This window comes from Chlamydotis macqueenii, chromosome 5 (assembly GCF_036417535.1).
Source record: "Chlamydotis macqueenii isolate bChlMac1 chromosome 5, bChlMac1.mat, whole genome shotgun sequence".
In the NCBI taxonomy this organism is placed as follows: Eukaryota; Metazoa; Chordata; class Aves; order Otidiformes; family Otididae; genus Chlamydotis; species Chlamydotis macqueenii.
In genome coordinates this window covers 60,016,306-60,032,532 of record NC_141560.1, presented here as the reverse complement: position 1 = coordinate 60,032,532, position 16,227 = coordinate 60,016,306, and the positions used below count along the sequence as shown (strand labels likewise).

At 41.8% G+C, this 16,227-nt stretch overlaps 1 protein-coding gene across 1 annotated transcript; it reads right to left on the bottom strand.

Moving 5' to 3' along the window:
* Positions 1-2,754: 2,754 nt before the first annotated feature.
* WEE1 (WEE1 G2 checkpoint kinase) lies at positions 2,755-14,294 on the bottom strand. Its single transcript, XM_086749966.1, has 11 exons — positions 13,602-14,294; positions 11,078-11,283; positions 9,826-9,892; positions 9,570-9,742; positions 8,510-8,631; positions 7,993-8,139; positions 7,524-7,619; positions 7,357-7,442; positions 6,928-7,098; positions 6,689-6,834; positions 2,755-4,233 (listed from the first exon to the last, which is right to left on the bottom strand). Exons 1-11 carry the CDS (start codon positions 14,157-14,159, stop codon positions 4,083-4,085), a joined length of 1,923 nt encoding a protein of 640 aa, XP_086606092.1. The 5' UTR covers positions 14,160-14,294; the 3' UTR covers positions 2,755-4,082.
* Positions 14,295-16,227: the final 1,933 nt, after the last annotated feature.

Here is a 16,227-nt window from a genome sequence, read left to right as displayed (position 1 = left end):
TAAGCTAGATTAATTAACTAAGAAAAATGGTTCAAGTCAAACATTAACTGTAGCTATTTTGAACAGCACATTTGCACCCAACTCTAATGCCTGCTTTTTAAATTGAGATAAAGCTTTCTTCTTAAAGTGCTGAAGCTCATCTTGTTACATCACGCTTGGTAGAATTTCTTCAACTGACATCTGACTTTCTACATTTTGCGACAGGCTAATATAATCTTCTTCCACCTGAAAAGGTGGCTTGCTTAACAGCATACAAGTTTTCACAACAAATTCGTAAGCTACTAAAATTACTATAAGATTGTTTCTATTAGAAAAGAAAAAACCCTTCAATGTCAGTAAAAATAAATACCACTTCTCACTCAGCAAGCATCTGAATCATGAATCACTGGATGCTGGGAGTATTCATAGAAAGCATTAACACACACTTTCAAAATTCTCTGCCTCTTCCCACTGGTCACTGTTGGGGCCACCACTGGCCTCAGGAAAGCTTATGAAAATTTGACATAAAATTTCACCGTTCTTACTCCTCCCATAAACTACTTAAACAGTGAAGCTCCTATATAAACATCCTTCTTGGCACACAGGAGAAAGTGAAAATGCCCAAAGCCACTTCAGTTGCATAGTTTAGGCTGGGCATCCCTTCCATGGCAGATAAAAAAAACCTGTGACCAGCAACAGAATAGAATCATAGAATCATTTTGGCTGGAAAAGACCCTTAAGATCGAGTTCAACCATTAACCTAACACTCAAGTCCACCACTAAACCATGTCCCTAAGCTCCACATCTGCAAGTTTTTAAAATACCTCCAGGGACAGAGACTTAACAACTTCCCTGAGCAGCCTGTTCTAGTGCTTCACCCTTTCAGTGAAGAAAAATTTTCCCAATATCAAATCTAAACATCCCCTGGCACAACTTGAGGCCATTTCCTCTCATCCTATCACTTGTTACTTGGGAAAAAGAGACCAACACCCACTTTGCTACAGCCTCCTTTCAAGCAGTTGTAGAGAGTGATGAAGTCTCCCCTCAGCCTCCTTTTCTCCAGACTAAGCAACCCCAGTTCTCTCAGCTGCTCCTCATAAGACTTGTGCTCCAGACCCTTCACCAGCTTCAGTGCCCTTCCCTTGCTCCAGCATCTCAATGTCTGAACACAGTATTCAAGGTGTGGCCTCACCAGTGTCAAGTACAGGGGCACAGTCACTTCCATACTCCTGCTGGCCACACTATTTCTGATACAAGCCAGGATGCTGCTGGCCCTCTTGGCCACCTGGGCACACTGCTGGCTCACGTTCAGCTGTCAACCAGGACCCCGAGGTCCCCTTCTGCCAGGCAGCTTTCCAGCCACTCTTCCCCAAGCCTGTAGCATTGCATGGTGGTGTTGTGACCCAAGTGTAGGACCCAGCACTGAGCCTTGTTGAATCCCACAGTTGGCCTCAGCCCATCAATCCAGCCTGTCCAGATCCCTCTGTAGAGCCTTTCTACCCTCAGCAGATCAACACTCCCACCTAACTTGGTATCATCTGCAAAATTACCGAGGGTGCACTCGATTCCCTCGTCCAGATCATTTATAAAGATGTTAAACAGAACTGGGCCCAATACTGAGCCCTGGGGAACACCACTTGTGACTAGCTGCCAACTGGATTTAATTCCACTCACCACCACTCTTCGGGCCCAGCCATCCAGCTAGTTGGATGGTACGCAGCAAAGAGTACGCTTCTACAAGCCTACACACCTACTGTATTCAGCTTGTTTGTGCAGCAATACCTGTACTAATGTTACAAGCCCCTAAAAATGAGTGATGCAAGAGCACGTAGTTATCACAGGCAGATAAAATTTATTTACAGTATAAGGGAAAAAAGGCTTAAGTTTGTTGATCCCCCACCAAATTATAACTGTTTAGAAGTATGCTTTAAGAAAGGTCTCATTTAGTGTACAGGAACATTAAAATGCTGCAACAAATCCATGAGATATTCTAAGTTCTCTCACAAACAAGACAGGACTATCACATAAAGTAAAAACTTAAAAAGGTATTCCAGTCTATCATTTCTAACTGATGAGACCTGTATATTCACATAAGTTACTTAAACCAAGCCTTTGAATTTCACTGTCCTATGAAGAGCACTGAGACCTCTTACAAATAAAAATACTTAGCAGTTTTAATTTACTAATTGCAAAGTAAAATTATATGATAGCCCATTCAATTCACATACAGCTTCTCTGACAGTCATCTGCAGCTCTTTACTACAGCTACGTAAATGCTTCCCCAACAGACTAACCTATTACGCCTTTATTAATTTTACTGTATTTCTCTTTCAATAAGGTAGAATTAAAATGCATAAACATTCTGCATCCATGCCACAGAACATGCTGTTATTGTGTTCCCTAAACTATTCCAATTCCTCCCACTGTTTTCTTCCCAAGTTCTAAATCACAGAATAATAGAATAGCTTGGGTTGGAAGGCAGCAGTTTTCCTCCATTCTCAATTAATGAATTTTCCTCCTTACCTCACACCCAGGTCTTTCTTCACATAGTTTCATCTAGTCCTCTGTCTTTAAGGTCATGGGTTCCACTTCAAATCTTCCTGGAACTTAATCTTTCCAACATGCAGCACCATTTCTGAAGCTGTAGAGAGACTGCTATAGATACTAACACACAGACCGTGGTGCTTCTCTCCTAACATATCAGCAAGTATGTTATACCTCAGTCCCACTCTCATGAGAGGGAACCACAAGCATTACACAGGAGCATGAAGCAGATCTTGTCAGGATTTGCTATAGTATATTCCTGACTCAATATTTTATTTCCACAACTAGAGTTAAATAAGTGTTAGACAATATTAAACAAAACTTTAATATTAAAATTCAACACTAGTAAGAACAAACAGCACAAATGGAAAACATTGTTTAAACTAAAATTAATGAAGAGACAAGCCAGTAATTAGAACAATTCTGGTTTTTAGCAGTACCTGGCAGCCTAGGTCCAACAGCAGTACAGTTTGATAGCCACATTCTGTTCATTTTGGAATTAAAACTGAACAGTTAAGCTTTGTCTGTTGACATCTCAGGACAGCAGTTTCAGTATAGTATGCTATAAGCATGCTCAAATATATGTACGTGAACAATGAAGAACAACATGAAGACTTAAACTAAAATATTTACAAGTAGTCCAATATAAAAATATATATATACACAATAGCATCAAGAATGGACAACTGAAAAGAATACCAACATTTAGAGAACCTTATTAGAAAGAATTACAAAACATCAATAGCCAAGACATTAACAACTGCACTACACTAATACAGAGTCCAAATATTAAATTGGTGCATTATTTCACAATGCACTAGCTTTGAGAGAAAAACGCTGCCTTCACTAAAATGCAGCTTAGATTTGTTTCACGTAATTGTTTTAACAAGAAGCCTATTAACACAATAATGATTGTTTTAATGCTACAGTTTACAGCAAGGACAACAAACTAAAAATAGCAGCAGTTCCACACGGCAATTAATTCCACAGGTTTCTAAGCTGTGGTTTATGCAATGCCTACAAAGTGCTCCCAGTTGAATATCAAATAAAATTCACAATAAAAGTCTACCTGACCTCAGGTACATTGAGTGTAGGTGGCCTTAAAGCCTGTCTTTCAAAATTTATTCCCCTCTGCTCCAAAAAAAAAAAAAAAAAAAAAAAAAAACCAGTAACTATCAAAGCAAGGCCCCCTCCCTCCTCTGTAAAGATCACAAGGGATATTACTTCTTATTACACTGCCATAACACTACAAAGCAGCATACCACTATAGTGGTTAACCCTTGGATGATGTAACATCTAACAGTGTAACTGAAAGGCTTATGGATTAACATCCAGGATCCTCTACAGACAAGACAGTAACTGAGTCCATTAACTCAAATGGTTAATACAGCTAATCAGCCATATTGTACAAGTAAAAACCCAACTGTAATTCCTGTAAAACTAGTGACACTGATCAAAGACAGGACAAGAAACCAGGAATTGAATGCTTCCTTCAATTCCTCAGGCTTCAGTCCAGCAGAGATGCTATAGCCATCCTCAGCAGTTTTTAGACTTCATAGTTAGTATATAGTAAGACTAACTGAGCGGTTCATTTTCTTTCCAATGAGTCGAGATGGTCTATTTTGTGTCGTAGATCTAGTTGTCATTCTGTCAGTGAACAGTGCTCGCTCCTCAGCTGCGGCTTTTGCCATCTGTGCCTTTTTCAGCTCTCTGCAAGACACAGAGTCACACTTAAGCAACATTATCAGTGAAGACTACAGACGTATTATAGCAAGAGCATTTCAAATTAATTACAGCAGTTCTGAACTTAAGACTTGCCATAAATTTAGGTCATACTGAGACCATTATCCTTCACATGCACCTGTGCACAACCTAGAGGACATAAGTGGGATGTTCGTTACTTGTCTAGATCTTTATTTTCAACAAGGGAAGGAAATGACAAATTCACACAACTCAAATTTTGAAATCCAGCCTTTTATAAACAGCTCAACACTTCATCTCATGCATCTATCACCAAAACACAGTAGGATGCTGTTTACTTTCTAGTAAAAACCCTATGATAAAACACTGAAGAGGTAATTACTGATGTTTGCCCAAATAAAGCATTCAGCTACAGCTGTGGAAGATTCAGGCAAGCAGATACACAGATGAACGTAACTGGTAACAGACAACTTGGGAAGCATCCTTTTCCTTTTGCATACCCACATCAAAAGCTTACCACTACCTAAATCTTTTTTGCCTACTGTAAAAATCTGAGCCCAAAACTGCAAGGCTGAGTCACTGAAAGTAGCACAGGCCATTATCCCTGTGCAACATTCGTCAACTACTGTATTTCAGAGAATTACCAATACTCAGTCTGAGGATGAAGTTAAATAAAACTCAGGATAAAACTATGAAACAGTCTGACTAAAGAGCAAAATTCTTTTTATCACTTCTCTTTTCTCCTTTTCTTAAATGCTGACACTGTAAGGATTCCCTCCACGCTCTTTTCTTTCTCTTATCCCAAACTATCCCTCAAAGAACTTTCTGTACCATAAGAACTAGTATTTGTAATCTCACTTCACATCTGGATTCCAAAGCAAGATCAAATTTTACAAGCTTACTGCATATTGGTGTACGTGTATTTAGTTCTAAGTTACATGTTTAGCTTAATAAGCTACTTCCATTCTTGTAAGCCAAAGTATTATTTATTAACATCCATGCCCCACCTTATCCTCCCCACATTATCACTGTGTCTGTTCACTGCAAGGGAACACAATCAATTTTTAGTAATCTTCCCTAAAGATTGAACAACAGTCACAAGTGCACACACATGTTCACACCCAACCACCACACCATTACCAGGAAATTAAGTTTTACAATATACTTCCATTCTTCCATAGAAGTCTAATCTTGAATTCTTCCTTCCTCTGAAGATGACAACACAGTAGAAAAGCTGAGTTTCCTTACAAGGGTTCCTTTCACTGATGATAACTTACATACACAAGTGATATCTTAAATGGGTCAAATGCAGCAGTGTTAAAAAAACCCAAAATATCACAAAGTAAACAAAAAATACCTACCAGGAACTATTTTATGAAACACTATCTCACACAATGTTAAAAATTACTGTGGGTAAGCATTTTTTTTAATTCATTCTTGGATTAACAGTTATAAGGATATGCCCCACTTGTTGCCAAGCCAGAAATAGTCTTCACAAAATATTAGCTTTGCCAACTTCCCTTTTCATGTGATACAAAAAATATGTTGTCTTTATACAAGCAAGCAACTTACCTCAGCAAGTCTGTCCTTGAATAACCTACACAAACTGTCAAATTAATTCTTTCTGCAGTCAGTGTAATTCATAAGATTATAAAGATAACAACCGTCTATAGTGGCAAGTCTGGCTACACTCACATTGTAGCAATGGCAAGATAAGCAGATAGCAGAGAGAATCCAAACATGAAGTTAACATCTTCACTCTAAACAAGTGAGTCAGAAAGTAGTGTTCTATATTCCCTCATAAAAACCTGCCTATTATGCATAATATGTGCAAAATTAACAGAAGTGAAAGATTCAGATGATTGCCTCTTACTAACTCTTGCTGTGAAACTTAAGCAGAAATCAAGCTTCTTCAAAGCTTTAATTTAAAGTTGAGTTTTTGAGCAAGAAGTAGGACAAGATGGCCTCCAAATGCAAATGGTTCTCCGGTAACTTAATAGCACTGCTGCGTACAAGTCAAGTTAGTCTAAAAACATTCTTGATGTGGCATTTCATTTAAGTTTGAAACAGCTCATTTAAGTTATGTTTTCCCAACATGTTTCAATGTACAGATGACCTAGGAAAACACAGACTCAAATAATACAGATGCAAGTTACACTATATATGTCACAAAAGTACATATTATCCTTGAACCTTTTTTTTTTTTTAACTGTAATGTTTTGTATGCCTTGAATACTAATAAAGTAGTTGAGATTCTCTTAAGAGTGTTCAAGATGTGCCTTCTATGGAGAAGAGTTCCTTTTCAAGTTATATAACCCACTTTGTACTTTCAAATATGTATATGCATACAGGTTTGCAGACCACATGCAGAAACAAGGACGGTCATGTTTTATCGTTGCTCTACTGTCATATGAAAACTTATTACAGATTAAGTTATATTTAAGAACCTCAAGGAACTACTTACTTCTGCAAAAGTGAGTTTTTGAATTTTTCAGCATTCAGTTCTATCCGGAGCTGCTCTGCGCTCTTTTTTGCGGCAGAGAGAAGCACTGAATGCTTGACTAGTGCCACAGCAGAAGGCCTTTTCTCTGGATCAGGATTAATCATAACCTTGGAAAAAAGAAAATAAGGCGGCGTTCTAGTTAAGGCCAGTAATACAGTAAATTACACTAATCAGTGAGCCATTGGTACAAGAGGTCTTACTTTTAGTAAGTCTAGTAACTCTTGAGAAAGCACTTGTGGTATTCTAGGTAGTTTTCCTTGTCGAATTTCATGCCATTGGTCCCCATTAGTTGGAAGCGGTTCAGCCCCAGCAGCACAGACAACAGTCAGAGCAAGAGCAAAGATATCTGCTTTCGGCAAATGAGCGTAGTTCTTGGAAAAATAAAAAAATAGATTTATTACATGTAGTACTCAGTGTAAGAAGAAATCCAAGAGAGAGCTAAACTATTCAGCACTGAACACATCCACAGTATTACACACACATTGCTCCTTAAGCACTACCAGTGTTCAAGGAGATACTATTTAGGCAGTTTCTCCTCCACCAAGGAGGCAGCAGAGCAGACAGCAACTCATGACTAAAGAAAACAACATGCAGATCTAACATCATTAGTTTCCACAAACAAAAGTTACCTCTTGCAGGACTTCATTTGCAAGAAAACGGCTATCACCTTCCTCCACTTGTGGACTAGATACTCGAGTTACATGACCAAGGTCACCTGCAAAAAGAAAAGAAAGTTATTTTTCAGAAGACAAATAGACAATCCAATTCTTTTGAGCACAAGCATGCAGCTTCTCACCTATTTTAAATATGACTCTATCAGATGACCAGTCATCATCATCTCCTTCTTCTGAAGTTGCACTTGGGACTGATGTCCTAGATATGAAAATATTACCTGAAAAGAGCAGAATTGTTAAAAAAAACATTTCTGTCTAATTTCTATTTAATCTAGCTTCACTATAGTTTTATTTAGCCACTCCAGTTCCTAGAGCAAGAAACTCTTAACTTACTCGCTCCGGCCCCTCTGCTGGGAGGGGAGCCAAGAGTTATGCAAGTAGAGTCTCTTACACAAAAAAGAGACCCAAGATAAACTCAACAACAGTTTAAGTTTGCTAGCCAATTTTATAACCGACATCTCTGTACTGCTATTTAGAACTTCAGTGAAGAAATTACAGTTAGTAAGGTGTGGCTAACTGCTCATTTTTCTATAGCAGATTAAATCAGCTGAGGAAGTTGTCAATATAGAGTAAAGCAGTTTACACACGTACTAGGTTTGATATCCATGTGTACCAGTGACATTGAATGAATGTACTTTAAGCCTCGAGCCACCTGAAGTAACAGGTCCTTCAGTTCTAGTTCAGTAAAATAACGCATATTCCTGTAATTTTCACTTATGGCATCTGCTAAACTGCCACCTAAAACAACATTAAAGAAAACAACTGGATTATTTTACATGAAACAGCGGACAATGTAATGACAACTTGCTTCTAGAAGTTACAGTTAAGTACAACAGGCTTTCAAAATTAACAGCGACTGTATCACCAAGAACTTGCTGATGATATATAGGAAGTGTAAAATCTAGTGCTGTATCCCCTCTTTATAGCCATGTAATATAACAAAATTATTTTTCTGCTGTAGTTGCTGTGCAAATTAACAGGACACAAAGGAAAAGACCTCTCTCTCTCGTTCCTAACTAGTGCTAGGGATTTGTAGAGATACCTGTGCATTTTCAGAAATTAGATTTTTTTGAAAGCAAGTTCAAAACAAGAGATAAACTTTACTTACCATTGCAATATTCATTCTGTATGAGCATATGATCATCTTCTGCCCATGCAGAGTAGTATCTTACTACGTGAGAGTGCTGTCCCAGAACTGCATGTGCATAGACCTCTCTTAAAGCATTCTGCCTGTTACAGTCACAAAAAATAACCACATACAAGAAGATTATGAGGTAAAATTAGTCCAATTTCAGCTTGATAAAAACACTTATTGTAGTATCATGCCCCTCTGTCAGCTCAGGCTTCTAATTAAAATCTTCATATTCAGTTCTTTGGCACCATAAGGAGGATTTGTATTTATATCCTAACAGCTAAATTAATTTACACTGTATTAAAAGACTAAGTATGTGGAACTCCAAAAACCAGGTTTTGTTGTGGGTAGTTCTTGAGGGAGCTGCCACATCCACTGCACACTTTCCAACCAGCAGCAAACTTTGAGAAGGATCACTGAAGTTTTAGGAAGAAAAATAATGATGATCATAAGCCAGGTGTATGACTGAACTAAACACTCCTAACTTCTTGTGTGTATGGAATGCAAGTCTGGTAGGCAATTTTGAGCAACTCAGACTTGTGGAGTTTCATATTATAACTATTAAAAAACTGGGGGAAAAAGTAATAAATTGCAGGCTCGTTCACAAATGCAAAAAAAAAAAATACACCCAAACTGAGCTAATCTGCATGTCACTCAAGCTGAAAAGGATGAAGACCTAGTTGGGAATACTGCTTTCCTTTCATATCTCAAAGGATCATCACTGCAGTTTATTCATATAGTCCCTCCTGCCATTAATGCAAGTAAGCATTATTACTCTCCAGATGAGAATAATGTTTCCACATAGAATATTGGGACATATGTCTGCTAGGAGAAAGGCCAAGTAGACTTTCCTCCCTAATATTACACAGTATTCAGAAAAAGTAAAGTTACTTCAAAATTGTATGTGTCTTACATCTAATTTATGTATATTTATAGTTTTCTCTTAAATGCCTTCTCTAGACACTGACACAAAGAGATACAAGAGGAAAAAGCATCAAGAGGTGTCTTTAAACTTCTAATACCAGGAAACACTCACTCATCCACTGAGCCAGCTAAGGGCTTCTTGGATCGCTTTATTGCGTAAATACAGCCATCAAGCCTCTTCACACATTTAAACACAGAACCGAATTCACCAGATCCAATCTTCTCCAACTCATGAAATTCAGTTGCATACCGTGACTTCATATTACTTTCTGTTATTGTTATCCTCTGCAAAGATTAGAAAGGAAAATACTGAGATCTCCAGATAAGCAAACTGCCAAACTTAGCATCAAGTTCTCAAGATTAATTACCTTAGCAGGTCTGATAGTTTCATCTTCAGGCTCTCCATCACTTGCTTCCATGTCCTCTCCATAAGAGCTGAAATTCAGACTAGTTACTTTTGCAGAAGTAATATGGCTTAAGTAACCTTAAAACGGAAGTCTAGCAGCTGTTGATTTTTGAGATCTAGTTCTCTCATTCTATCTAAGTTTAGTTTAACCAGTTGAACACTAGACTTTTCTGAGCAAAAATTTGTAGCGTAAAGGTACCATGCTAATATCTCTCATGTCTGTCTTCATGTTTCATACTAGTATTTAATGTGTTTTTCCCATCAAGTAAAGACTGTGCATAGCTCATTCAGTGAGGTAAAAAGACTGTAGGACACAGCCTAGTGTATCCTCTTTGTATACTAATCAAAAGATCTAGCACTAAATGGTTATTTCACAATATCATGCATCTCAAAGCAGATACTTTAAGAGCTCTTATGCATCACTATGGCTGGGATAGTTGATTTTCTTCACAGCAGCTAGTATGGGGCTATGTTTTGGATTTGTGCTGAAAACAGTGTTGATAATACAGGGGTGATTTTGTTACCGCTGAGTGGTCCTTACACAGAGTTAAGGCCTTTTCTGCCTCTCACATGACCCCACCAGAAAGTAAGCTGCGGTACACAAGAGGGGTCACAGCTGGGAGGGGTCACAGCTGGGAGGGGTCACAGCTGGGAGGGGTCACAGCTGGGAGGGGTCACAGCTGGGAGGGGTCACAGCTGGGAGGGGTCACAGCTGGGAGGGGTCACAGCTGGGACAGCTGACCCCAAATGACCAAAGGGATCTTCCATAACATAGGACATCATCGTCATCATATAAAGCTGGGAGAAGGAGGAGGAAGCAGGGTACATTCAGAGTGAGGGCACCTGTCTTCCCAAGTAACCGTTATGCATGATGGAGCCCCGCTTTCCTGGAGATGGCTGAACATCTGCCTGCTGGTGAGAAGTAATGAATGAAGTCCTTGCTTTGCTTGCACATGTGGCTTTCACTTTATTTTTAAACTATCTTAACTTATGAGTCCTCACTTTTACCCTTCTGATTCTCTCCCTAATCCCCACTGGGGGAGGAGGTGAGCAAGTGGCTGTGTGGTGCCTAGCTGCCAGCTAGGGTTAAAATACAACAATCACTAACAGATTTGCAAGGAAAAATACTTTCATAGAAGCAATTTGTAATTAGAACTACTTTTATCTGCAGAAGTTTTAACGAAGCTTAACAAAGGAAGATACAAGTTACTTACTCATTCCAGTGCGTTCTCTTCCTCCTACGACATTTTCCTTCAGAGTTGTGAAGAAACATGGAATCAGGAGTGAAAGGATTAATGTTCACATGAGGTGTTTGTCTAATATCTTCTTGCTTCTCTGATTTCCCAACATTCATAAATAGAGAGCCCCCTCGAAGTTTGACTGAGCTGGAGCCTATTCCTTGTGCTTTAGAAAGCAAACTCTGTATTTTTTTTTTTTTTTCAAAAGAAAAAAAGGACAAAAAAAGGAAGACATTTAAAGCCTCAATTTTGCTTTAGACACAAACAGTTAGGTCGTACTTGAAAGTCATCATTACAGTGTTGTCTAATCAAAGTTAGCAGGAGTTGCTTAAATACCTGCATTTCCATCAGAAAGCATTCCAAATAAATTACTAGGCTTTATACTCTACACAAAAAGTTACAGGAAACATTGAATGTTAAAATAATTTTTAAAAGACTGGAAAGATTATTAGAGTAGTGTTTTTCTTCCTTTAATCATGTCATCACCTAAACTTCTTGAACAATTATTTATCCATGAAATGAAAACAGATGAAACTCACAGACCATTCTGTGCTATATCACCATGATTTTCACATACAAGATTTAATACTGCTGCACAGATGCCTCTTCATGAGCCTACAAAGGATTGCTCAAGAATTGACAGTACCATTGCACTGTCAGTTCAATATCCAAAACAGATCTTTTGGGCAGCAATTTGTCAGACCAGGCATTTTCCAAGCACATGACCAAATATCCCTCCCAGTCAGGGAAGCCTGCACCCAAGTCTCCTACATCTTGGTAAGAATGCCAACCACTGACCTATCACAAGCAGGAGTATCACCTTATCCTATAAAGGTGATATCCTATCACCTTACAAAATAAAGAATTTACATAACTAAAGCCTAAACCACCATAGAGAAAAAGGCTGATACTTGGGAATCTCAACTGCACACCCCAAATCTAGACTGGAAGGTGACCTTTAAGTCACTGTACGTCTCAACACTCATTTCAGTACTTCCACTGGATACCTTAACCAACTAAATTTTTCCAGACTCCAAAGACAACCTCTCCAAGATCTAGAATTTGGGCACCTAATTTAAGAATCTCACTGAACCTCACTGTTAACACCTTGTTTTTAGTGTCACAATCCACAAGACTCTTGCATCTCTAAAGCATCTGCTCCTGATTCAGTACAAGATCATCACCAATTTTACTATTTCCAGACACATACCACCGATTTCTATCAGTGAAACCTCACTTGAGATGGAAGCTATAGAAAACCAATTAACAAGGTTGCCTTCCCCGCACCTTAAGTTAGTTGTTTTCAATCTATAGTCTATAGATCCCTCTGAGATCATCTCCAGGGATTATCTGTGGATTACTTCTAAAGGGCTATATGAAAAGTAATGAAGAAAGCAAGCCTATTATAACTAGATTTAAATTCACTATATGGTGTTTTACAGGAGTGTCAAGTTCAAAAGTGGAAACGTCTCCCAAAAGTCTGTTATTGACAGAGTTCAGAGTTATATATTCCTTTAAATTTTCAAATCCATCAGTTTAACAGCATCGGCTATGCAAATAGCTTTTTACATTTGACGCAAAAGAGTGCAGGCACTCAACTTGCACACGGTACAGCAATAGTACTCAACCAGGCACACCACTGGTTGAGTGCACACCTGGACAGGCAGATGCAAATTCCAATTCAATCTTTAACTTTCTGGTTATAAAGGTACAAAGGCCCACACGACACTAAAATATTTACTTTAAGACTTTAATACGCTACTTTCACATTTTAAAAAATATTTTCCACAAAATATAGCAAAACCAAGGTACCTAAATATTTACTTATAAATACATTTTTAATTTTTTTTTTCTCTCTGAGGTGATTGTTCCATGCCCCGAGGTACACTATGGGACAAAAAGTACAATGGGGGGAGGGGCGCTGTACTGCTTTAACTTCCCCGTTCGCCCCGGCCCGTCGGAGCCACCGCGGCAGCCCGAGCTGCGGAGCGACCCGAGCGGCGCCCCACTCCGCTCCTCAAACAGTCGGCCTCCAGCAGGGTTGAGAAGCCACGCGGAAAGGTGGCGCCTCCCCGGCCTTTAACGCGGCGCCCGCACCCGTCCGCCCCTCCACCCCGACACACCGTTCCGCGGAGCCGAGCACCCGGCCGGGTAGCGGGGCAAGCGAAGCGCGGCCCCCCGCGGGTTACATAACAGTAACGGACGGGCTGTGGGCAGGTCCCGGGGCAGACGCCAACCAGCCGTGGCGGACAGGCGGGGCGGTGCAAGCGGCGACCCCCGCCAGCACCACCCGGCCCCAGTCTCCCAGCGCTCCTCAACGCCCGCATTTCAACCGCCGGGCGCGCTGCGATGCCTCCCGCGGTCCCCCAGGCCGCCGGGAGCGGGCCAGCCCCCGAGCCCTGCCTGGTCCAGCACCCTCCCTCCACCCTCACCCCAGGCAGGCCAGTCTGGGGGACCTGCGGCACGGCGGAGCGCTTCGGCGCCGGGGCGAATGCCTCACCTTCGGGGTGTGCGGCGTGTCGAAGAGGCGCAGCTTGCGAAAGGTCTTGTGGGGCGGGGTGCCAGGGTAGTCGGGCAACAGCGAGCTTGGCTTCTCGCTCCGCACCCGGTAACCACTGGCCGCCGGGTGTGGCGGGGAGCGCCCGCAATAGCGGCGGCCCTTGTTGGGGGGCGGCGGCGAGGGAGAACCGGCCATGAAATACGCTCCGGGCGACTTCACCGGAGAGGAGCCGAAGCCCTCCTCCTCCCACGAGTCCCCCTCATCTGGCAGCCGCGCCACCGTTGGCTCCATCTCCTCCTCCTCCTCCAGCAAGGGTGGGTCGCCCCGCGCCGGGGTGCGAGCCGCCGAGAGCGGCGAGTCCGCCTCTTGGAAAGCTGAGTCCTCGCCGGTGCTGTTGCCGCTGCTGCCGCCTTCCTCCTCCTCCTCTTCTTCCTCCTCCTCCTCCTCGCAGTCGCTGTGGCCGCTCAGGAACAGCAGCTTCTGCCGGATCGGGGCGACCACCCGCCGGGCCGAGACCCGTCGCGGCGGCGCCGCCTGCTGCAAGCTCAGAAAGCTCATGGCGCCTCGTTGCAATGCCCGCTCAAGGCCGAACCTGGCCGCGCTGCGGTCGCTGCCCCACGTTCCCTCGGCGCGCTACGCCCCTAGGTGCAGCGGCGGCAGCTCCGCACGGCGCTACTCCCGGGCACAGCTCACCGCGCGCTGTTCGGACTCCGCGGCTTTCCCGCGACCGTTAGTCACGCGGCGCGCACGCCAGCCAATCATGCCCGCCCACTCCGTTTGAAAACACGGAGGGCGGGGACGAGCCTACACACAGTGCGTCATGAGGCGCTTTGGCGCGAACGCCGCTAGCGAAGGGGGTGGGGCTCGCTACTCGAAACTGGGCCCCAGGCGGCCACACGTACGTGTCTGCCCCGTGAGGCGCCGCCATCTTAGCTGGGGGTGCGGCTCCGCCCAGCAGTGGCGGAGGGGCCACGAGATGGCCAGGCAGGGCCAGTGCCCCCCGGACAGGGGGGCGTTAGACCGGCAGGTACCTCGGGCCGAGGTGGCCAGCGCACTGCCCTTCTGAGGGTGCAGCTCCCTGCTTCAGAGCGAGGTGGTTTTGCCTGCGTTTGGTTGCTAGAGGAGTGCACAATCTCCGACTTCGTGTGCGTGAAAACAGAAACCCCTTTAGACCAGTTAGACTCTTTTTTTAGATAAACTAAAAAAAAAACCCTAATGCATTCCAAATAATTAGATTCAGGTGATTTAAAATGCAGATATACAGGAGCCTAACATACAGCACCCCATGCTGTTAATAACAGCTCCTACAAGAACACATTCAAACAAACCAAGTCTCAGCACAACAAATGTGGCTTAAGTGGATGCCATTTATGAAACAGGTCATCTCCCTACAGGTGCAACGAGCATTACACGAACATAAGGGCATTTTAAATTAATTTCGCTAATGTAATGCTGTAGTGACACACACTCCCTGTGCAGTGAAATGGTTTTGCTCAGAGCTCCATTGCCTTGAGACATGTCGGTCACTACCCTTTTCTTTTGTAAGGCCTATATAAAAATATTTCCACTTAGATACCGCATCCCTACATATTTCTCACACTTTAAATAGCCTGAAAGCTTAAGACAGTTCTTGTTTTCAGGACAAGCAGTGGCAAGCCACAAGAACACAATTTTGGAGATTATGGAAACCTCCTGAATACTTGCTTCCGGAAACTGAAAGTAGCCAACATACCTACGAAAATGGAATTGGGCAGCATTTACAGAGATATAGCTACATCAAGCCAAGTGCTGTAAACATGCTTGGTGTGGAATGATTTAATGTCCCATTAAAAACACTCATTTTTAAAACTGAAATGCACTGTATAGCAAATACTGTCTGAAGCATTTGAGTTTTAGAACAGATTATGTAAGAGAAAGCTATTAAAAAAAATACAGCCTCTATCTTTTTCTCAATTAAGAGCCCCCAGAGGGACATGCAAAGCAATTCCTAATAAGTGACTCAAAGCAACCCAGGCACTAGCTGTCATATGTGAAGTTTCCTTTTATTTAAAAAAGATTCAAGAATTTAAGCTTTCAATAAATCCTCTTTTCCATGCCACCCCCCCAAATGTGAAACCTGCAATTTCCTTCCCAAACTCAACATAAATGTAACTGGTGCTGCATTGTTTTCTGGAGTCTACAGACAAGGGTATTTAGTGAGAGTAAGTGGCAAACTGGAATTCAGAAGCCCTATTGTATAGGCTTTAACTAATGAGTTGCTAATCACTGGAACGGTTTAAGTGTGACAAAATCAATGGAACAATTCAGACTTTGTACAGAGACAGAAGTATTTCTGCAGAGAAGTCAAAGATATGACAGGAAAGAAAAAAGGAATAGAGAAAGAAATAACAGCAGTAGCACAATTGTTTTAAAAGAAAGTTTATTTCCAAACTGAGAGCAAATAAGAAAGGGAAGTACTGAATAAATATGTAACTATAACAAACTATATAGTTGCTATATAAGGAAGGCATTCATAGGCTCTACATGTGTGCTGTTCTGAATTTGCATCAGTTTTTCTTGTGGCGTAGTTTGACGGGACCATAAACGGTTGTGTTGAGAAGATTATTTTCCCCCAGATTGAGTGTAG

Bases quoted from the DNA above. Each gene is read 5' to 3' on its own strand.
- WEE1 (XM_086749966.1), bottom strand. From the start codon at position 14,159: ATGAGCTTTCTGAGCTTGCAGCAGGCGGCGCCGCCGCGACGGGTCTCG. The intron at 9,893-11,077 runs GTAAGTAACTTG...TCTGAATTTCAG, and splicing joins AAGAGAACGCACTGGAATGA to CTCTTATGGAGAGGACATGG. The intron at 4,234-6,688 runs GTAAGTAGTTCC...TGTGTCTTGCAG, and splicing joins AAAAACTCACTTTTGCAGAA to AGAGCTGAAAAAGGCACAGA.